Source organism: Bison bison, unplaced genomic scaffold (assembly GCF_000754665.1).
Source record: "Bison bison bison isolate TAMUID 2011002044 unplaced genomic scaffold, Bison_UMD1.0 scf7180017864471, whole genome shotgun sequence".
Classification (NCBI taxonomy): domain Eukaryota; kingdom Metazoa; phylum Chordata; class Mammalia; order Artiodactyla; family Bovidae; genus Bison; species Bison bison.
In genome coordinates this window covers 29,215,526-29,239,301 of record NW_011495032.1, presented here as the reverse complement: position 1 = coordinate 29,239,301, position 23,776 = coordinate 29,215,526, and the positions used below count along the sequence as shown (strand labels likewise).

Here is a 23,776-nt window from a genome sequence, read left to right as displayed (position 1 = left end):
AGTTCAGTCATTCAGTCAGTCGTGTCCAACTCTTTGCAATCTCATGGACTGCAGCACACCAGGCCTCCCTGTCTATCACCAACTCCTGGAGTTTACTGAAACTCATGTCCATTGAGTCAGTGATGCCATCCAACCATCTCATCCTGTGTCATCCCATTCTCCTCTCACCTTCAATCTTTCCCAGCATCAGGGTCTTTTCAAATGAGTCAGCTCTTCCCATCAGATAGCCAAAGTATTGCAGCTTCAGTTTCAGCATCAGTCCTTCCAATGAACATTCAGGACTGAACTCCTTTAGGATAGACTGATTGGATCTCCTTGCAGTCCAAGGGACTCTCAAGAGTCTTCACCAACACCACAGTCCGAAAGCATCAGTTCTTCAGCGCTCAGCTTTCTTTATAGTCCAACTCTCACATCCATACATGACTACTGGAAAAACCATAGCCTTGACTAGATGGACCTTTGTTGGCAAAGTAACGTCTGCTTTTGATATGCTGTCTAGGTTGGTCATATCTTTTCTTCCAAGGAGTAAGCATCTTTTAATTTCATGGCTGCAGTCACCATCTGCAGTGATTTTGGAATCCAAAAAATAAAATTTGCCACTGTTTCTCCATCTATTTGCCATGAAGTGATGGGATCAGGTGCCATGATCTTAGTTTTCTGAATGCTGAGCTTTAAGCCAACATTTTCACTCTCCTCTTTCACTTTCATCAAAAGGCTTTTCCATTCCTCTTCACTTTATGCCATAAGGGTGGTGTCATCTGCATATCTAAGGTTATTGATATTTCTCCCGGCAATCCTGATTCCAGCTTGTGCTTCATCCAGCCCAGTGTTTTCTCATGATGTACTCTACATATAAGTTAAATAAGCACGGTGACAATATACAGCCTTCACGTACTCCTTTTCCTATTTGAAACCAGTCTGATGTTCCATGTCCAGTTCTAACTGTTGCTTCTTGACTTGCATACAGATTTCTCAAGAGGCAGGTCAGGTGGTCTGGTATTCCCATCTCTTTCAGAATTTTCCACAGTTTATTGTGATCCACACAGTCAAAGCATCAAGTTGGTTCTTTGGCAGCATCAAATTGTATTCAGATGATAATCAGGGTAGCAGGGACAGAGCAGGGAATCCAGAAAGGATGGAGAGAGCCGAAAGACATAGGTATAGGCCATCAGCTGTTCAGCTGAATGGTTTATGGTGGGCTCCACAACATGCCTGGTGGGTGGCTGGACAAAGCATGAAATGGATGGGGGCAGACTTGATGAATGAATCTAGCTCCCTGTAGAAGTTGGTCAAGCTGACCAAATCACTGTCCAGAGGAGCATGGCAAATTCAGTTCCGCTCAGAATACGTGTCTTAAGAGGTTCAGTCAGACAGTGTCTCTACGTATCTGGGTAACACCCAGCTGGTGATAAGCAATGCCCATGGAAAGCGGGAGTCCACTGGGGCCCCTGTGGGAGGACTGAGCAAACACTATAAGGTCTGTCATGAAGGGGATGACTGGCAGCTTCCCAGGACAGAGGAGGAAAAGCCAAATTGTGGAGTCTTTGCACCAGAACCGTATAAGTTGTTCATTAAAATTTTAAACTCTTAGGCTTAACTAATTCATAAAAAATGTTAGTAGTGGTTAAGTGGGGAAAATGGGGTTGAATTTGGGTTGTTGTGGGGCTATTTGCTTAATGAGCACTGGAATCAGTTATAACAGTATGGTGCTTTCCGTATTGAAAGGTGAACTGTGAAAAAATTTAGTAGGTATAAAGTGGATGTAATAACTAGCTTTTTTTTTGAGCTAGAATAAAATAGATAATAAAAGGAAAGTAAGAAGAGCTGAAACTAAATATTCTATTTAGTTCATTTTTCCAGTAAACTAAATAGAATATTAATAGCAAGTAAAAGGTATGTAGAAAAGAGAAGGGTAAGAATAAATTAGAAAAGGGTATTTTCTCATGTAGCTTTTTGTTTCATTACATGCACACAAGTGCAGGTATTGATCTGGAATGTAAAAAAACAAAAATTTATAGTGGGTAATGGTCAACAAAGTTTGAAAAGCACTCACATAGAACATCTCGTGGGCTGTTAGTTACGTTCTAACCCCGCCATGTTTTACCTAATTTTTTTTCAGACTATAAAGACTTGTTTACTCATCTAATGCCAGATGATGAAAAAGATCTAATTTTGTCAGATGGTGAGTCTGTCGAGTGATAAACAATCTCCGCAGTGCTGATGATCATGACAGAAATCATCCAGTCTCAGAGAATGACCTTGTGGTCAGAAAACACAGTCCAGCAACTAAAGTAACTTTGAAAGGACTCTTTCTCATACTCATAGATGCTTTGAAGGAGAGATAAAAAAGATGGAAGGAAATTTAATTTTAAAACCAAAATTGCTTCCGTGTCATAATCACGTCATCTCTCCTCAGATACTCTAATTTCAGCTCCAGCTCCCATGGCTCATTCTTCTCACCTTTTCTTCTCAATTCCTCATTACAAAACTCAAAATAGCTGTCATGCCAAGTCAGGATCCTTCTCAGAATGTGGGTGAAAGGAAGACCCTGACAAGCCCAAGTTAGAAATCTCTTTATCAAGGGAAATCTGGAAAATTTTATACATACTTACATATATGTATCTTGTATATATTTGTATAGAGGCTTATATTTTTTAAAATCTGCCTAAGGAGTTGTATATCCAGAAGATAATAATAACCTATTCTGTTTCCATCTTGACTACTTCTTTATTAAAACTGTCTGTACAGGAGGGAGCCAGCAAATGCTGAAACATTGCCAGTGACCAAAGTTTCACAGGGAGCTTGGTAGACACTTCCCTGAGATGTTTGGCTAGAAACCCATTTGCCCCTGACAGTGGCTTATCCATGACACCATATAAAAGTGATCTGTAATCCCATGTGTAAAACAGATAGCTAGTGGGAAGCTGCTGTATAGCACAGGGAGGTGAGTTCAGTGTTATGAGATGACCTAGGGGGATGAGATGGGGAGGCTGGCTCGAGACGGAGGGGATATGTGTGTATATATAGCTGATCTAACACAGCAGAAACTAACACGACATTGCTAAGCAATTACATTCCAATAATAAACAAGCAACCTGACATCTTGCAGCTTTCAAAGAAGGCAAGGCATTCTGAGAACCTTGGAGTAGGAGGGAAAAGATAGGGGAAAATGAGAATAATAGCAAAAATGAATATACTTTAAATACTAAAAATGCCATTCTTCTAATTGTCTACTGCATTGGATTTTTTAGATCTGGTTCCTCAAACTGGCTCTGAAAAGCCACAAAGTCAAGAAGGCACAAATAGTAGGTGGTAGACAGACATTCACATTAAAAAGTGATCTTTTCTGTTATAAATAAACTGGGTAGAAGAGCTCAAGTGTCCCTGTGATACATGATCCCACATCCCTAGGACTCAGCCTTGTTTGCTGACTCTCTGGAGCCTAGCTTCCTACTTTAAAAGGCAGGGTTATGACAACAGAACCCTTCCCTCGGAATGCAGAAGTAAGGAAGCAGACACAAATACACCTGCAGATCCAGATTCTCAAAGTTCGTAACTGAGTTGTTAACAATATTTTACGCAAACAAGGCAGACATAGATTTCTTTGTGGTTAGCCAACTCAGAATATTCACTTATGGCCTCACATGCATGCATGCGTACTCAGTCGTGTCCGACTCTTTGTGACCCCATGGCCCCGCCAGGCTCCTCTGTCCATGGAATTTTCCAGGCAAGAATACTGGAGTGGATTTCCATTTCCTTCTCCAGGGGATCTTCCTGACCCAGGGATTGAACCCACATCTCTTGTGCCTCCCGCATTGGCAGGTAGGTTCTTTTCTAGCTGAAAATGTTAGAATGGGGAAATGTTAGCACTTCTATTTCTATACCCAATAAGATGAACAGATCCATTGCGACTTCCATTCTGAAAACGTGCAGTGTGGTAGGCTTTGGAGTGGCCATGGGGAATTAGAACTGATGCATAGAGGAAAAGCAGGGCCAAAAGGGGAAATGAAACTGACAATTTATCTGCAAGCAGAATTCAGAATGAGAAACAAAGGCGCCAAGAGGGACTGCACATAGAAATAGATTAAAGTCAGGAAAAGTGGCCAGACTTTAGTTTTGCTACGTGAAAATATCTAATGATGATCATTGGTTTGATTTCCTTCATAGGGTCCCTCTCACACATGCGGTTCCTCAGCTATTGAATCAGCTTGAGTATAGGAATCCAGTAAAGGAAAGGAACGGGGTAGCCAAAGAAAAGCCAATGAAAACATGTCGACCAATGTATTTTTAAGACAGTTACATCCTTTCAGGGATCCCCTGGTCAGTCAGTAAAGAGTCTGCCTGCAATGCAGGAGACCTGGATTCAATCCCTGGGTCAGGAAGATCCCCCGGAGGAGGAAATGGCAACCCACTCCAGTATTCTTGCCTGAAGAATTCCATGGACAGAGGAGCTTGGTGAGCTACAGTGCACGGGATCACAAAGAGTCGGACACAACTGAGTGACTAACACTTTGACTTTCATATCTTTTCATTACCTTCCTTTCACAGGTTCTGAAGGCAAGGCTACAGAACAGTAACAGATCAAATCAGGCCAATTACAAGATTATTTGGTAGTATAATAAATATGGAAAGACCATCAATATCTACATTTTGTTGTTGTGTAGTCGCCAAGTCCTGTCCAACTCTTTCCGACCCCGTGGACTGTAGCCCACCAGGCTCCTCTGTCCATGGCATTTCCCAGGCAAGAATTCTGGAGTGAGTTGCCATTTCCTTCTCCAGGGAATCTTCCTGGCCAGGGATCAAACCCATGTCTCCTGCATTGGCAGGCGGGTACTTTACCACTGAAGCACCAGGGAAGCCTGAATATCTATATTCAGGGAAGAATAATTTGAAAGATTTGCTTCAGTCTTTAGCTAATATTATGCTAGACAGTTCAATAACAGTGACAGCACACACACAAAGTCAGTTCAATCATTCTGTATTACCTGCATTCATTGATGTTTGCTTATTGCTGTCTCTGCTCTGCTCAGTCACTTCAATTATGTCTGACTCTTTATGACCCCACGGACTGTAGCCCACCAAGCTCCTCTGTCTGTGGGATTTTCATAGAAGAACACTGGAGTGGGTTGCCATTTCTGTACTTTCTCCAAGTAATTTGGTACCAACTGCTGTTTTTTGAACTACGCTAAAATAGAATTGTCAGTCATTGCATCCTTGCTTATACATCCTTCTGAAAGAACCTATTCCTCCCACAGACCAACCCTAAGACATGGGCCTAGGTGGCCACATTTGCTCAAATGTCCTTACCACATCAGCCTCGACTAATTGGGCCCAAATGGACACACCTGACTCGAGAAACAATCAGAGCTTTCTCTTGCTCTCTCAAGAAATTTGAACTCAGCAAAATGGATGAGTGAGTTGGTGTCTGAGTGATAGCAATGGTGGTGAGCAAAAGGAGGCCACAAGGTTCTGTGAGGTCTTTAGATCTGCTCAGGGTCACGACCTTCATAAGACCCAGCTGTGCATTGTTTCTCCTTAGTATAAGTGTCATTATAACAAACCACACTTTTAGTCTAAATTGAATGGATTCTGTTTCTTGACGCCCCATGTACCCCGGGTAAACTATATTTTGAAAGAAAAGCACAGTCTTACACCTGGGCTTCCCAGGTGACACAGGTGGTAAAGAACCCACCTGTCAATCAGGAGACCTAAGACATACGGGTTCAAACCCTGAATCAGGAAGATCCCCTGGAGGAGGGCATGGCGACCCACTCCAGTATTCTTGCCTGGAGAATCCCATGGACAGAGGAACATGGTGGGCTACAGTCCATAGAGTCGCAAAGAGTGGGACACGACGGAAGCGATTTAGCACACTTGCATACCTTATAATTCTATGGTTTAAGAAAAATTATAGTCTTTTATTAAAGTAGTAGTAGTCACACCAGTCTGCTCATATATTTCAAGCTTTTGTTGTTGTTTAGCTGCTAAGTGTCTGACTCTTTTGCGATTCCATGGAGTGTGGCCTGCAAGGCTTCTCTGTCCATGAGATTTCCCAGGCAAGAAGGCTGGAGTGGGTTGCCATTTCCTCCTCCAGGGGATCTTTCCAACCCATTGATTTAACTTGCATCTCCTGTGTCTCCTTCATTGACAGGAGGATTCTTTAAGTTTTGAAAGACCAAGAGTCATGTTAAAAACTGCTGGTACTTGTGCTTTCTCTATAGTTTTCAATGGTGCTTACGGTACAAATTACTTTCTGAAAATTCAGGGAGATTTCAGACGCTTCTACATTGCTTCTGTACTGTCATAATAAAATGTATGATTTTAAAGCCATGGCTAACTTTGGCTTTTTTTTTTTTTTTAAGTCAGCACCTTATTTATAGTGAAGAAAACTTAATGTTAAGGACTTCAAGTGAGGTCTCGTGCCCTAATCCTACCACTCCACCTGCCTCTTCTCATGGGGTTCTCAACCAAAGCAGTGAGACCACCAAGGACAGTAGCTGGAGGAGGACTTGCCTGTCCTCAACACACAGCGGGGCATGTGACAGTTGCCCCCCAACATGCAGGGTTTCTTCATGGTGAAACTGAACTAGACTGGAACGTGTAACTCAGAAACTGCAGCAAAGCGTCCTGTTCTATTCACCTGGAGGCAGTTTTGCCCATCAGTTATCAGCCAGAACTAGGAGGGAAAGTCAGTGAATACAACCATGGACGCAACACCACCTTTCAAGCCAGCGGCCCTGCCCTTCAGTGAGACTCTTCCCAGTGGGTGTCAAGCGCTGACCGGTCAGATGATCAGCTGCTTCTCCAATAGGTGGACATCTAGGAAGGGGTTAGAGAGAGCCCTGGGCAGAGCTTCTCCTCTCCGGGGACACTCTAGGAAACATTCAGCCCCATCTCCAGCAGGCTGTATTTCCCAGTATGAATCAGAACTCTCACTTGTTCGAACCACTATGGGGTGACAGGATGCTCTACAATAGACTCCCATAGGTGAAGAGAACGAAGTGATTTTAACCACTATACCTAGCACCACACATCTGTTGAAAATTAATATAAGATACAGAATGATGGGAGGAGGAAAGTATCTGTGTTTGCTATTGGTTTAAAAGTAAAGATTGTGCCGTTTCAAAACTAATATCTTTCAGAGAATTACTATTTTGTTGTGTTTGTTTTTCAACTGCTGCACTGGTTCTCACAGTAGCTTATTACATGTAATGAACCAGCCTGGAAAATTTTCAAGTCTGGTCTTCCCATTAGGAGTAACTTTAATATGAGATTATTAAAAGATAATTTCTCCATGTTATTAAAACTGTCCAATAAAGGCATGAGGGAAGAATATTCAGTCGGAATTTTAGAATATGACTCAGATAAAGTCATTATAAATATAAAGTGGTTACTTTATTGGTAACTGAAGTATAGATTAAGTACATCCTGTAACTGTAGCAGGCACTCTTAGTTGCCCTCTCTACAGCCTTGCTCCCTTTCTCCTGATTCGCTGAACTCTGATTTTGTTGGCATGGTCAATGGGCCCAACCTTAAGCCATGAATCTTGATAGATCTAATATAGTCTCATTTACCAGTGATTGGTCTAGGGGCAGGCATGTGACCCAGTTTTGTACAGTAATACATGAGGAGAAATCGTCTTCCAGAGGGGCTGTATGTGTGAAAGAGGGGTGAGGTGGGGTGGGGCGTGGAGATGGGGAGGGCAGAGAGCAAGAGAATGAATGAATGATATGCAAGAAGAAAGCACTTTGACTTCCACCTACTTCCTTCCTGTTTAAAATGTTCTGCTGCTGCTGCTGCTGCTAAGTCGATTCAGTTGTGTCCGACTCTGTGCGACCCCATAGACAGCAGCCTACCAGGCTTCTCCGTCCATGGGATTCTCCAGGCAAGAACACTGGAGTGGGTTGCCATTTCCTTCTCCAGTGCATGAAAGTGGAAAGTGAAAGTGGAGTTGCTCAGTCATGTCCGACTCTTAGCGACCCCATGGACTACAGCCCACCAGGCTCCTCCATCCATGGGATTTTCTGGGCAACAGTACTGGAGTGGGGTGCCATTGCCTTCTCCCAAAATGTTCTTCTACCAGAATGTAATGCTTGCAGCTTGGAGGATCATTTTGTGGCAATAAGGACAGACGTCACTGGTAGGATACCACCAGGAGAGTAGAAGTATAGCAAGAAAAAAAAACCTGATGCTTGAACCCAAGGCCTCAATGACTTCAAAAGACCTCAGAGCCAACCTTGGATCAACTTCAGAGTTTCTGTCAAACAAATGACAACATAGTTTAAGCTCCTGTTGTGGTTTCTGTTACTTAAACAGCCAAAAGCTATATAACTTGATGGAGAAATAGCTTTTATTTTGTTATTGTCATTGGGAATAAACAGGAAATATATTTAGATAATTTAGACAATTCTCCCACTCGGGTTCCAAAGCTGTATTGACTTTCATATTTTTAGTGTTCTCAGTTCCAGTTAGTAAATGTTACCAGCCTAGTTCAGTCCTAGACCAATAGTTTTCAGTGTTAGCATGAATCAGAATAATATGTCAAAAACACATTGCTGGGCCCCATCTGCAGAGTCTCAGATTCAGCAGGTCTTATGTGGGGCCTGAGAAGCTGCATTCTTCACAAATTCCCAGGCGGTGCTGATGTTGCTGATCTGGGGACCACACTTGGATAACCACTGCCCCAGCTAATGGGCAGTCACCTCCTAAGTCAACCGCCTCCTCAATTCCCTTTATCCACACCTATAGTCCTGAAGCTGTGGTTTTTCAAGTAGTCATGTATGGATGTAAGAGTTGGACTATACAGAAAGCTGAGTGCCCAAGAATTGATGCTTTTGAACCATGGTACTGGAGAAGACTCCTGAGAGTCCCTTGGCAGGCAAGGAGATCCAACCAGTCCATCCTAAAGGAATCAGTCCTGAATATTCATTGGAAGGACTGATGTTGAAGCTGAAACTCCAATACTTTGGCCACCTGATGCAAAGAACTGACTCATTGGAAAAGACCTTGATGCTGGGAAAGATTGAAGGCAGGAGGAGAAGGGGACGACAGAGGATGAGATGGTTGGATGGCATCACCAATGCAATGGACATGGGTTTGAGTAGGCTCCAGGAGTTGGTGATGGACAGGGAAGCCTGGTGTGCTGCAGCCCATGGGGTCACAAAGAGTCAGACATGACTGAGTGACTGAACTATAGTCCTGACACTCACTTTCTGGCCACAGGATTCCACTTACCACCCCAGTGTTTTAGGACTTTTTCATGCCACCCAGATTGGTCTGCACAAGCCTCTGAGCTTTAGTTTTGCTGCTTCCCCATACTCTCACAGACCACTGGCCCTACCTAGAGTCTTATCTCTCTGAAGCCTCCTTGGGTCTGACACAGTGGCGTGACCTTCCTTCTCCTGGACAAATCACTTCTTTTTATCTCAGAAAGAGGGAAATTATGGAATTCCAACAGACAGAAATAGATTAAACAGCCTTTTCCTCCCTCTACTCCCCGCCAGGTGGGAAATAATGTTGTATATAACCTTCATTTGCTCCTTTCCTGGCCTTAACATGAGCATCTTTACCTCTAAAATGGTCCTTGCCCAGAGCTGAATGCTTACTCATTCTGCAGAGGACACAGAAATGTTATCCACGCTGACAGCTGAGCTGCTGGAAGCAAAGCCCATAACCCTCCCAAGCCTGAGCAGCTGCTCTGTGCCTTTGATTAATTTCTTCTGGGCAGAAATTATAAGCCCTCAGAATCTCTGATCACAAGCTTCTCACTTCATTGGTCCAAGGAAGCATGATTTCTATACAAAGGGCCGTAAGCAGGGTTTTGCAGAGGCATGGTTTCCCTCTTTCCTTTAGGTACAATACCTGTCTCAGGGAAAGTGGCCTCAGGCCCTAGTGTCTCTTGCCCAAGAACAGCAGGCAATAGTCACTCAAGTAATGACACCAAGTCAGCTTTTCATCCACGGCCCCCAGAAATCATTGCGATGATTGAAAAATCTCGTGATGTATCCTCAGTCCTCACACGGATTTGACCCATCAGCAGTGTTTGACATGGTGGATCATTTCCCTCTCTTCGTTCACTTGCCTTCCAGTGCAGGGCACTCCCATGGCTTTCTTCCTACTTCATCCCATGAGGTGCCCCACTTTTTCTCTGTATCCTTTGCTAATTCCCCCTCTTCTCTTGTAAGGTTGGAGTGCTCCAAGAGTCTATCCTTGGTTATCTTCTCTATCTACACTCATCTGTCAATAATTCCATTTAGTTGCACGGCTTTACATTCTGTCTGTGTGTAGGGAACTCTCCAACTAATATCTGCAGACTTTCAGCTCTTCCAAAGTTTACACTTCTCTGTTTTTCTTCAAATTCCCAGTTAAATGGCAAATAGGCAAATAAATTGACAAGTCCCAAATTTCTCTTTTATTCCAACATTTCGCACCTCAGACTTGTTCCTCCCACAGAATCTCAGTGAAGGGGAACTTATCCTTCCAATTGCTCAAACCAAAATCACTGAAGTCATCCTTTACTTCTCGTTCCCTCACGTTCTACATCCAATCTCTTAGGAAAGCCTATTGGCTCTAACTCCAAAATATTCTCCTGTAAATCAGATAGTATTGAAAGGGAAATCCTATTGGCTCTAACTCCAAAATATTCTCCTGTAAATCAGATAGTATTGAAAGGGAGCAGGGCTGTATGGTCCTTGCCACCCCAGCATGTCTTCTTCCTGGCTTTTGTGAAAGAATAAGTTTAATCAGAGAAGTGAGAAATGCTGAGACAAAGGAAAACAGTCAAAGAAGACTAAATGACAATAACATAGTCATTAAGCATAGTCAGGGGTGGCTACAATCTGTGGGGTTACAAAGAGTCAGACATGACTGAGTGAGTAATACACACACAAATATATATACCAAGTGCAATTCAAACATACTTAAGGCTTCCCTGTAGCTCAGCTGGTAAAGAATCTGCCTGCCGTGCAGGAGACCCAGGTTCGATTCCTGGGTTGGAAAGATCCCCTGGAGAAGGATATGGCCACCCGCTCCAGTATTCTTGCCTGGAGAATCCCATGGACAGAGGAGCCTGGCAGGCTATAGCCCATGGGTTCGCAAGAGTTGGACACGACTTAGCGACCAAACCACCACCACTACCAGGGACCTTTAGTTCTTTCTCAAGCGCTATAGATAATATTCTGGGCCATATCCTGTGAGCCGTCTTATAGATGCCAAAACACTATGTGGAGAAGTTAATTACACGGTGACCAGACTGTACCCAGGACATGAGTGCCACAATTCTGAGAACTGACCACAAAGAAATGGGAACAAATGGACCCTGGAACTAAGGATTAACTGTACCTAGAACAATCAAGATGATGCTGGTCAGACCTCCGATGATCAATTTGAAGATGACTGTTAGAGATGATGGTGCTGTTTCTGCATGTAACCCCTCACCCCTGTCTATAAAAGCTCTCACTCCCTGCTTGTCGGGCGGAGGGAGGTTGGCCTTTGGACAGATGTCTGCCACCCTCCCCCCTCCCCTTTCCACCAACCCGTCCTGATTATTGGCTTTTGAGTGCCAAGCAGTCAGACCCAGAAATTCCTTTTGGTAATAGTATCTCATCTATGTTTAAAAGTCTGTAGAGGCTCTCAATTTACTTCAGGGTAAAGGTCAGAGGATGAGATGGTTGGATGGCATCGCTGGCCCAATGAACATGCACCATTGAGTTCATGTCCGGGAAATGGTCAAGGACAGGGAAGCCTGGCATGCTGCCGTCCATGGGGTCGCAAAGAGTTGGACATGACAGAGTGACTGAACAAAAACAGAAAGTCAGATCTTTGCAATGGCCTCTCCCCACCCCCACCCTCACCTTTGCATCTCTCATCTCTCCTTGCAGAAGGAAATGGCAACCCATTCCAGTATTCTTGCCTGGAAAATTCCACGGACAGAGGAGCCTGGCAGATCACGGTCCGTGGGGGGGTCACAAAAAATAGACACGACTGAACGACGAACATCTCTCCTATTCCTCTCTTCCATGCTCTTCCCACTCAGCTCTGGCCACCCTGGCCTCTTAACTACAACTTACATCTGCCAAGTACTCTCCCTCCTCAGAGACTCTACCTGGCACACTCTTTCTCTAAATGGTGCTTAGCCAACGCCTTCACTTCCTTCAAGTCTTTGCTCAACTTAATAGAGCCTATACACGCCGCCCTATTTAATACTGTCATACTCAGCAGTCTCAAATCTCTTTATTCTGCTCTACTTTTTATTTTATTCTATGGCACTTATAATAATCAGTATTATTATTTGTTCATGTATTATAACTAATTACAATGTCCATCTCCCATCTAGGACGGCAGCGTCATCATCTGTTCTCTGATCTTTTCTAAGCACCTTGAATAATGCCTGAGACATAATGGTGATCAGTATATGTTTTTGTCCCTCTCTTCTAAATTCTAATGGCAATCATTACTATTTTTTGAAGTATATGTAAGTCTCCGAGGAAGTGAGCTAGTTTTCTTCTAGGGTGATATTACCTAGGTAGAATCCAGCACCAAAGTCTCTCTTCAGTCTTGCACAATAAGAAGGATAGTTCTCAGGCACTATTAATCTCCTCAAAAAACCAACCAAGACTAATGATAGAACTCGAATGCCAATTTATAAGTCTTAGGTTTAAAATAGAACCATCAAGGATACCAGATGTCCACAGTCCTGAGAGTGAGTTTACTTCCTATGCAAGCTACATGGGGACACCGAATATAATCAGAAGACTTGGAGTCAGAACAAGGAAAAGTTTTTAGATGAATTGGAAATCTGAAAACTTCAGACTCTAATTAACTTTATCTCCACAGTAGAGCCATATGCCATATGGAGTGTTTGAGACCACGGGCAGAGTACTCTCTTCCTACACAGTGCTAACTAGTCTCTCCTGACTGACTTATCCAACACATTTCTTGGGTGCTTATGATGGCTCATACAACATGGCAAACAAGTACTCAGGATACAGAGAATAATTCTGCTCCCAATTCTGATGCGTGAGGGTCTTTCCCACCACTAAGGTAGTCTCTGAGATCAGCTGCATGTCCTATGATTCAGCTCAGTTCTTACGCTGTCTACCTGGAGATAGGCTCAGATCCCACAGGCTGAGAGCTCAGTCCCAACACACACACACACCACTTCAGACACCAGTCAAAAGGTCAGACTGTCACCAGTGCTTCTGACCAATGGCTGTATATCAGCAGTTTCAGTGACTCCCTCCTTGGGTGAGATTAATCTCCTAGAGCATCTCACAGAACTCAGGGAAAGAATTAACTTAATAGATTACTAGTTTGTTTAAAAAAAAAAAAAAGATATAACTCAGGAGCCAGATGGAAGAGATACACAAGGCAACATATGGGGAAAGGTTATGAAGCTTCCATGCCCTCCCCAGTATGCTACTTTCCCCAAATCTCCACGGGCTCATCAACTGGGAAGCTCTCTGAGCCCCGTCCCTTGAGGGTTTTATGAAAACTTCATTGTAGGAGTGATTGATTAAATCATTGTTGCTGTTCAATTGCTCAGTCATGTCTGACTTTGCGACCCCAGGGACTGTAGCACCATCTCTCAGAGCTTGCTCAAACTCATGTCCATTGAGTCAGTGATGCCATCCAGCCGTCTCATCCTCCATCATCCCCTTCTCCTCCTGCCTTCAATCTTTCCCAGCATCAGGGTCTTTTCCAATGAGTCAGGTCTTCGCATCAGGTGGCCAAAGCATTGGAGCTTCAGCTTCAGCATCAGTTCTTCCAATGAATATTCAGGACTGATTTCCTTTAGGATGGACTGGTTGGATCTCCCTGCCGTCCAAGGGACTCTCAATAGTCTTCTCCAACACCACAGTTAGTAAGGTTCAATTCCTCAATTCTCAGCCTTCTTTATGGTCCAATTTTCACATCTGTACATGACTACTAGAAAAACTATAGCTTTGACAATACGGAACTTTGTCAGCAATGTAATAGCTCTACTTTTTAATATGCTGTCTAGGTTGGGCATAGCTTTCCTTCCAAGATACAGGTGTCTTCTAATTTCATGGCTGCAGTCACCATCCACAGTTATTTTGGAGCCTAAGAAAATAAAGTCTGTCACTGTTTCCTTTGTTTCCTCATCTGTTTGCCATGAAGTGATGGGACTGGATGCCATGATCTCAATTTTTTATGTTTAATTTTAAGCCAGCTTTACACTCTCCTCTTTCACCTTCATCAAGAGGCTCTTGAGTTCTTCTTTGCTTTCTGCCATAAGGGTGGTGTCATCTGCATATCTGAGGTTATTGATATTTCTCCCGGCAATCTTGATTCCAGCTTGTGCTTCTTCCAGCCCAGCGTTTCTCATGATGTACTTTGCATATAAGTTAAATAAGCAGGGTGACAATATACAGCCTTGACGTACTCCTTTTCCTATTTGGAACCAGTCTGTTGTTCCATGTCCAGTTCTAACTGTTGCTTCCTGACCTGCATATAGGTTTCTCAAGAGGCAGGTGGTCTGGTATTCCCATCTCTTGAAGAATTTTCCACAATTTATTGTGATCCACACAGTCAAAGGCTTTGGCATAGTCAATAAAGCAGAAATAGATTTTTTTCTGGAACTCTCTTGCTTTTTTGATGATCCAACAGATGTTGGCAAGTTGATCTCTGGTTCCTCTGTCATTTCTAAATCCAGCTTGTATATCTGGAAGTTTTCAGTTCAAGTACTATTGAAGCCAGGTTTCGACAGTTTTGAGCATTACCTTGCTAGCATGTGAAAAGAGTGCAGTTGTGAGGTAGCTTGAACATTCTTTGACATTGATTTTCTTTGGGAAACTGACCTTTTCCAGTCCGGTAGCCACTGCTGAGTTTTCCAAATTTGCTGGCATATTGAGTGCAGCACTTTCACAGCATCATTTTTTAGGATTTGAAATAGCTCACCTGAAATTCCATCACCTCCACTAGCTTCGTTAGCAGCGATGCTTCCTAAGGCCCTTTGACTTTGCACTCCAAGATGTCTGGCTCTAGGTGAGTGATCTAGGGTAACCATCATGGTTACCTGGGTCATTAAGATCTTTTTTGTACAGTTCTTCTGTGTATTTTTGCCATCTCTTCTTAATATCTTCTGCTTCTGTTAGGTCCAATTTTCTTGAAGAGCTCTCTGTGCTGCATGCTGTGCTTAGTCACTCAGCATGTCTGACTCTTTGCTACCCTTTGGACCATAGCCCACCAGGCTCCTCTGTCCATGGAGATTCTCCAGGCAAGAATACCGGTGAGGGTTGCCATGTCCTCTTCCAAGGGATTTTCCCAACCCAGGTCTCCCTCATTGCAGGTGGATTCTTCACCCTCTGAGCCACCGTCTTTCCCATTCTATTGTTTTCCTCTATTTCTTTGCATTGTTCACTGAGGAAAGCTTTCTTATTTCTCCTTGCTATTCTTTGGAACTGCATTCAGGTGGGTATATCTTTCCTTTTTCCTTTGCCTTTAACTTCTCTTCTTTTCTTAGCTATTTGTGAAGCCTCTTCAGACAACCATTTTGCCTTTTTGCATTTCTTTTTCTTGGAAATAGTTTTGATCATTACCTCTTATACAGTGTTGCGAATCTCCACCCATAGTCCTTCAGGCACTCTGTCTATCAGATCTAACCCTTTGAATCTATTTGTCACTTCCACTGTATAATCATACGGGATTTGATTTAGGTCATATCTGAATGGCCTAGTGGTTTTCCCTCCTTATTGGCTATTGGTAATTGATTCGGCCTTCAGCCCTTCTCCTCTCCCTTGAGGTCAACGGAGTAGGACTCAAAGTTCCAACCTGCTAAAAGGGTGGTTGGTTTCTCTGGCAACCAGTCCCCTATCCTTAAGTGCTTTGGAAAGTCACCTCATTAACATAACCAAAGACAATTCCACACTTTCATCCCTTAGGAAATTCCAAGAGTTTGAGGAGCTCACTGCCAGAAGATCATCTGGAGGAGAAAATGTCAAGGCAGGCTGCAGTCCATAGCATCACAAAGAGTCTGATACAACTAAGCAACTGAGCACTGAGCATGCCAGAAAGGGAACAAAGGGACAAAATCCAAATATACATATTTCTTATTATGAATCACAGTTATCTCACAGAGATAAACAAAAGATCTCTTATTCCTGCCTCCGAGGAGTTTGTTTTCTAGTAGAAGCCAATATAGTAAGTTAACAAATAAAGAACCAAGATGACCACAGGTTGTGCTAATAGTTATGAATAAAATGGAGTTATGGGTTGAAGCCACTTCAGATCGGGTGTTCCTGGAAGACCTCAGGGTTTCCCTCACAGCTCCACTGGTAAGGAATCCATCTGCAATGCAGGAGACCCAGTTCAATTCCTGGCTCAGGAAGATCTCCACTGGAGAAGGGACAGGCTACCCACTCCAGCATGGCTCAGTCAGTAAAGAATCTGCCTGCAATGTGGGAGACTTGGGGTCAATCCCTTGGTTGGGAAGATCCCCTAGAGGAGGGCATGGTAACCCACTCCAATATTCTTGCCTGGAGAATCCCCATGGACAGAGGAGCCTGGTGGGCTGCAGTTCATGGAGTCACAAAGAGTCAGACGTGACTGAGTGACTAAGCACAGCATGGAAGACCCCAGAGAAGCCTGAAGAAAGAGTTTGTACCCTTAGATCAATACTCCCTTTCCCTGCACATGTCCTCCCAACCCCACCGTCAGCCCCCAGCCTCTGTAACCACCACTCTACTTTCTGTTACAATGAGGTTGACTTTTTTCTTTTCTTTTTAAATTCCACAGGTGAGATCATGTGACATTTGTCTTTCTGTGTCTGTCATTTCAAATTCACATAATATCCTCCAGGTTCATTCATATTTTTGCAAATAGCAGGATTTCCTTCTTTTTTAAGGCTAAGTAATATTCTGTTGTATATATACACATCCCATCTTCTTTATCTATTCATCCATGGTGGAACATTTATGTTGTTTCTGTATCTTGCCTGCTGTGAATAATGCTACAATTTACATGGAAGTTCAGATATCTCTTTGCGATAGTGATTGCATTTCCTTTGGATATATACCAGAAGTAGGATTGCTGGGTAACAAGGTAGTTCTATTTTTAAACATACTGTTTTCTATAATGGCAGTACAGATTTATATTTCCACCAACAATGCCCAAAGGTTCTCTTTTCTCTATTTTTTCTTGAGTCAACTTTGGTAACTTTATTTATTAAAAGAGTTCATCATGTATGTAAATATATATATAAAATTATCCTGTAATTTATGTAAGGGACTACCTACACATTTTAGGGTGTGATGTGTCAAGGATCTTCTTGTCTCTTGGGAGTTAGAGTCTTCAGATGTATGTATAAAGAGCTATCAGATATCAAACAGAATACTGGCTGCTTCAAAAAATTGTTTCCATCACAATAAGGAACAGTCACCTGATTAGTATGGAGTCTGTCCAAATCAGGGCAAGTTGTGTTGGTACAGGCAGATTGACCCCTCTTCTCACCTGCTTCCTCAGGGTGGAGCTACTCTGTTTCAGAAGGTAAAGACATTGTGAATTACAAAATTGTGATTTACAGGCACTATGGCCATACTGGGCTTCCCAGATGGCAGTAGCAAGAAAGAACCTGCCTGCCAGTGCAGGAGATGTTAGAGATGCAGGTTCAATCCCTGGATTGAAAAGATTCCCTGGAGGAGGGCAAGGCATCCCACTCCAGTAATGTTGCCTGGAGAATCCCATGGACAGAGGAACTTAACCGGCTACAGTCCATGTGTTGTAGCCACATGTTCCAGGAAACAAACTCACTCAGAAGGACAATGCAGATAGTGGAATGCATAAACCAGCGGGCCCAAGGCAGAGTCTCCTCTTAGCCAAGGACCTCAACCAGTTTTTGTGAAAACCTTATATAACCTAAGTGTACATGCCCAAACCCACCTCCCCAAATTCCCTGGCAATCAGAGTTAACCCGTGATTCATATGCCTTAAGCCTAGGTAGTTAACAGGGGACAATTATCAATAGGCCTGTGGTCATACCCCAATAAGCATAATAGAATGTATGATTCTATTCGGTTACACAGATCATTAGGGTATTCTTTAGGTGATGGAGAGCCCTGGGGCTCTTCCTTCTGGGGGCCTGGTTTTCCAGTTGATATGTTGTTTCCATAGATACTGGGCATATAGCTCAAAGTCCACAGTCTGGCCCAAGATGGAGTTCTGCTTTCAAGATAGAGCCTGTTCTGTTTCCTCCTTCGTTATAATAATTGTTTTAGGAGCATCAATTGTGTTACAGGGAAGAGCCAATGCTGACTCTATCTTGGATCTGTTACTTTAGCCTTTGCGTCCTGTTGCTTTTGTCCACTAAAAGGGTACCGTTTATACATAATCTCCTGCCCCAGGGAAGCCTACCCCTTTGCCTGAAAATTAATTCAAAGTGCCTTTGTTCAGGACTACATTCACCTAAGGATGGCTACAGGAAGGAAGAAATTACCGCATCCCCTCCTAGAGGCTTGTCATTCTAGGAGATACTTGCAAGATTAATAGCCTTTTTACTTTGTTTCCTCACCTCCCCCCATCTCCATTCTATATAAGTGGTATCCAGACCCCTATAAGATGTTGTTTTGAGAGATTCATGCTGAGAATACGAATAAAGTCATATTCCTTGCCTCAACACTTCATCTCTCAGAGCAGAGCGAGGTTGGACTCGGTGACAGTTGGGAGCGAGGACCCCCTGATGTTCTGGCTCTCTGGGCACTGCTCTTGGAGTAATGTACCCATGCTTTGCATTCCAGCCCTTCTGAAAGACAGGTCTCCAGCCGCCTGGTGATGTTAATGGTAAAGTTCTAATATACTTGGGTTCATATGACATCATTTTTAAAAACAAAACCTTATTAGGATTACAACAGGTATGTTTTTAATTTGAATTTAAAAAGTGTGTTTTCAGATTATACTTAAAACTTAAGAGGAAATGCGCATTCATAAATTATTATTATCCTTTTAAAGTCATATTTGGTGCCTTAAAAAATCTATAGCTCTATCTCTGTATTCCTAAAAGAACTAATAATCAAATGAATTAGATTCTATTCCTAGGTCACTCTTATTACCTGGGATGGTTAGTAAGGTGGCTATTACCCAGGATGTGGGGCCATTCTTACTGTCTCCTAATCTCTATGGTAACCCCTGCTCTGGACAGCACACAGAAGAAGTTTTACTTGTCTCTCCCACACACACGAAATCAATACGAAATAGCCCTTTGAAACAGAGATGTAGGAGTGGCCTTAAATTATTCATCATCTTTATTACTAATGAATGCACTTCTGTGAGCCCTTAAAACAGGGCAGCCTCAACGTCAGTTTCTTGTGTCATTGCTGGGCAGTCAGAACCAGACATTGACTCTCCATAGGAATGCCACATCTGGCCATCTGTTAGTACTCAACTTGTCCTTCTCCAGAACCTGCTGAGTAACCACTGCAGAATGTTTGACTAAACTGATTCCCCAAGGACACTAAGGAAGGTAAGGACCTGGCATGGAGGCAGATACACTGGATTTCCAGGAGCATTGTTGATAAGATGCAGGCTGGACCCTTCTGCACCTACCTGAGGACTTCAGAATGGGCTCAGGAAAACACCACAAGAGTTCTAGCCTGATGGCCCTTGCTACAGCTTTTCAAAACAAATCTTACTTGACTATATTTGGAACTTTCCTGGTTTGGGGCAAGTCTGGTATTATAACTGTTGCTATCATATTTTTAAAGAAATAATGTAAATCAATTTTGTTTTGGTATCTCTCTGTAAAGTATTGCTTATCTGCCCAATAATTTGTACCTTAATTAATACACTCATTAGAAGAAGAAGAAGAGAAGTCCTTTATAAGCCTAATTATCATATAACTTTTTAAAACATTTTTCAACTGCTCATATTTAGAAATGCCTTACTCTTAGAACTGCTTAAGGTTTTATTATAAAATAACTTACTCTTTTTGTTGAAAGCAAACATACTCCATATACACACACGCACATAAATGCACACATATATGCAATAATATGTTCAAGTAGATAATATTTTTCACATATTTAATGTATAGACTTATTTAATATGGTGCTATTAGAAATTCAAGCATTGAGAGCTTCAAATTTTGTCCTTCAAAATTCGAGTAGATTTCTGCTTTTTTGAAGTGAGCTTCTAGTCCACTCTTAAAATTATAATGTCTCAAAAGTTCTAAGTATTCACCTACAGCATGATGACTATAGCTAACAATATTGTATTGTTTTGAAAGTTGCTGAGAGAGTAGATCTTAAAAGGTCTCATCACAATAAAAAAAATGTATAACTGAGTATGATGATGTTAAACCTATTGTGGTGATCATTTCATAATATATACATATATCAAATCATTATGTCATATACCTTGGATTAATATAATGTTGTATGTCAATTATATCTCAGTTTTAAAAAAAGTTCTAAGTGTTCACCATATTAGTTTAAGGATCTGTTTCCAGGTTCTGAGATACAGCTCTAAATCCCTAGAGATGGGACCCATATAAAAAGCCTCTCCCTGCTTTCCTATTTTTTATCCTCCAGGAGATTTCGGGTCTCTGAACACCTTGTAGTCATTGTGCCACAGGTAAAAGGACTTTGCTTAATTGTCTGTTTGCTTCCTATCCCACTTGATCACTTCAAAACCTCCTGCTTAAAATATTGGTTTGTTTCCAGTTACAAGGACCTTCTTCCCAACTGTCATTCCAGGAAATTCCTAAAATGGACCCAGATAAACAAGGTAAGTATTATTGTTAAGTTTCTGAGCACAGTTTGCAAACAACACAGACTTCCAAGTTGCAAAGGATTGACATTTGGCAAATGCCTGGCTGATAAAAAAACTGTTGGGGATAGAGAAGATTTTTTCCTTTTTCTAAACAGAAATTCATAATATGTTGATTATTTGGTCTGTGGTCCCCAAAGCACCAAAAATAATTTAACAAAGACTTGATCTCAATGTAATTTCATTTTAAATTGCTATTCAAATATACAAAATAGCTTATCTCATTTATATATGTCTTCATTTTTTATAATTAAAATGACATCATTGTAGGTATTTTAGTTTCAGGGGTAAGTTTACAGTACTACGTGAGGCCAAAATTGGGAAGGAGACTTCCCTGGTCGTCCAGTGGTTAACACTTCACCTTCCAAAGCAGGGGGTGTGGGTTCAATCCCTGGTTGGGGAGCTAAGATACTATATGCCTCATGGCCAAAGAAACAAAACATAAAACAGAAGCAATATTGTTAACAAACTCAATAAAGACTTTAAAAATGGTCCACATCCCCAACTGGGGATGGGGGAGCCTGGTGGGCTGCCGTCTATGGGGTTGCACACAGTGGGACATGACTAAAGTGACTTAGCTGCTGCTGCTAAGTCACTTCAGTCGTGTCCGACTCTGTGCGACCCCAGACAGAAGCCCACCAGGCTCCCCTGTCCCCAGGATTCTCCAGGCAAGAACACTGGAGTGGGTTGCCATGTCCTTCTCCAATGCATGAGAGTGAAAAGTGAAAGGGAAGTCGCTCAGTCATGTCCGACTCTTAGCGACCCCATGGACTGCAGCCTACCAGGCTCCTCCATCCATGGGATTTTCCAGGCAAGAGTACTGGAGTGGGGTGCCATTGCCTTCTCCGAAAAAAGCTCACAGCTGTTACTATATGAATATTTGACATTTGATATATGGACAGGGGAAAACTGATTCCCTCTTCTTCCAGCATCTCTGAATGCCAGGGTAGACCCACGATCGGCGTGTGATAGTTTTATTCCAGGATCTAGTAGCAGCCTTATTCCTCTGGCTAAAATCTAGATTAACTTGGCTTGTTTTATATAAAATTCTACACTCTCCTAAGTTATTTATCTAAAACAGCATTCTGAATATTTCCAATTATCTTTGGATTTCTAAAATTGGGCCTTCATACTAGTTAAGCTTCACACAAAGCAGTAGATAATGTATTCAAAGCCCACTTTTCTCTCCCTGAGGGGGTTTTCTTACATCTAGTATGTCTGCACCAGAATCACTGGAGGGTTTTTTCAAATACTGGGCTCCACCTTCAGGGTTTGTGACTCAGTAGATCCAGAGTGGGGACTGAGAACGTGCATTTCTAACTAGTTCCCAGGCCATGCTGATGCTGCCCACCTAGGACCACACTTGGAGGACAACCGGCCTAAAATGTCTCTTTCTGGATCATCCAACTACATGAGGGACTGCCAAAAGGAATTTTTATTCCATTCTTAGTATCTGTAGAAAATGACACATATTTATTCGGCTAAGTAAAAATATGAGTCGTTTAAAGCAAAACTTGTTTCCCAGTTAAATTGCTTCCATGAACAAGACCATATGTAGCTTATGTTATTATTTCTTTGAACATTGCACATTATTTTGCTTAAAGCTTTGGGTCTGATACATCCAGCAATTTCTCTTCTTTTCTTGAGTTTTCTCCTACCAGCAGGAGAAAAAAAAAAAGAAGAAGAAGAAGAAAAAGCCTTGAGGAAGCAGGACTGCTGGTGAATCACCTGGGATGCTCATTCATTTTCCCCATGTACTCTATCACAGCTTGCCATGTTATGCTGCATAGCTTCATCAGATGACACTGCAAAACATAATTTGACAGGAGTGTGATGGGCCAGATGGTAGAGTAGCCATAGAATCACTCTTCCACCACAAGCAGCATCTGGGAACCTGCAGACATCCTAGTCTGCTGATTCTGTGTTCATTTGGTGCATCTGAGAGGAATCAGGGCACAAAATTTGGCCACTCTCCAAAAGGAAAACCAATGTTGTACATTACATTTTTATAAGTCGTTTCCACACTATGGTGGCCACTCTCCATGTGTTTTCCTTCTCCAGACATGGAGCAGAGAGGTGTGATTTCTTCCTTTCTCTAACACTGGACTCTTAACTGAAAGCTGCTGCTGCCGCTAAGTCGCTTCAGTCGTGTCCGACTCTGTGCGACCCCATAGACGGCAGCCCACCAGGCTCCCCTGTCCCCAGGATTCTCCAGGCAAGAACACTGGAGTGGGTTGCCATGTCCTTCTCCAATGCATGAAAGTGAAAAGTGAAAGGGAAGTCTCTCAGTCGTGTAACTGAAAGCTAAGCCTTTTTAAAACATCAGGAAATAGTAAACAACAAAAGGGTTAAACTGTAGGTCTCTGATATGGTTATACCTGTTCAAAAAAGAATTTTAAAAATATGGAGGCTTTTAAAATAAGCTATCTTGTTTAATGACAGTTTTCGGCACAGCCCACATTCCCCAGAGGTAGGTGTCTTTGGGGCTTCCCTGGTGGCTTAGATAGTAAAGAATTTGCCTGCAATATAGGAAAACCGACTTCATTCCCTGGGGCGGGACTCATGATTGTATACTGATCTTTGAATCAGTGTATGTTTAGAAACAGGCCAGAGGTGTGCTCCAAGGCCTCAAGGGTGGGTCTGCCCTGGTTCAGTGCCATAACACCCTTGAGTGGCTTAGAATAGTGCCCAGCACTCAATGTAACAGGTGGAACAGTTAGGACTTCAAGCCACAACACTCAAGGGCAAGAAACAGCTGCTTGTTTGTTTTTTACTTTTTGGCCTCACCCCATAGCATGTGGGACCTTAGTTACCTGATCAAGGACTGAACCTGTGCCCCCTGCATTGGAATCACGGAGCCTTAACCACGGGGCCAGCAGGGAAGTCCCGAAACAGTACTTTGCGAACCAAAATCAAGTCATTATCGCTTGGTGTGAAATTGAGACTGAGTTGTTTGGGAAGCAGCCATCTCATAACAGAAATAGCTCAGTTTTTAATC

At 42.6% G+C, this 23,776-nt stretch overlaps 2 protein-coding genes across 2 annotated transcripts in view; both read left to right on the top strand.

The window, feature by feature from the left end:
* The window catches only part of MDH1B (malate dehydrogenase 1B, NAD (soluble)), a 32,006-nt gene extending 29,303 nt beyond the window's left edge, over positions 1-2,703 (top strand). Inside the window, exon 11 of the mRNA XM_010861052.1 lies at positions 2,120-2,703. Within this exon, the coding sequence (XP_010859354.1) occupies positions 2,120-2,199 (80 nt within the window). The 3' untranslated portion in view covers positions 2,200-2,703. The remainder of the gene's footprint in view (positions 1-2,119) is intronic.
* Positions 2,704-16,220: 13,517 nt separating this feature from the next.
* DYTN (dystrotelin) overlaps positions 16,221-23,776 on the top strand; it is a 74,660-nt gene continuing 67,104 nt past the window's right edge. Inside the window, 3 exon segments of the mRNA XM_010861279.1 lie at positions 16,221-16,295; positions 20,673-20,736; positions 23,221-23,248. Coding sequence (XP_010859581.1) covers positions 16,221-16,295; positions 20,673-20,736; positions 23,221-23,248 — 167 coding nt within the window.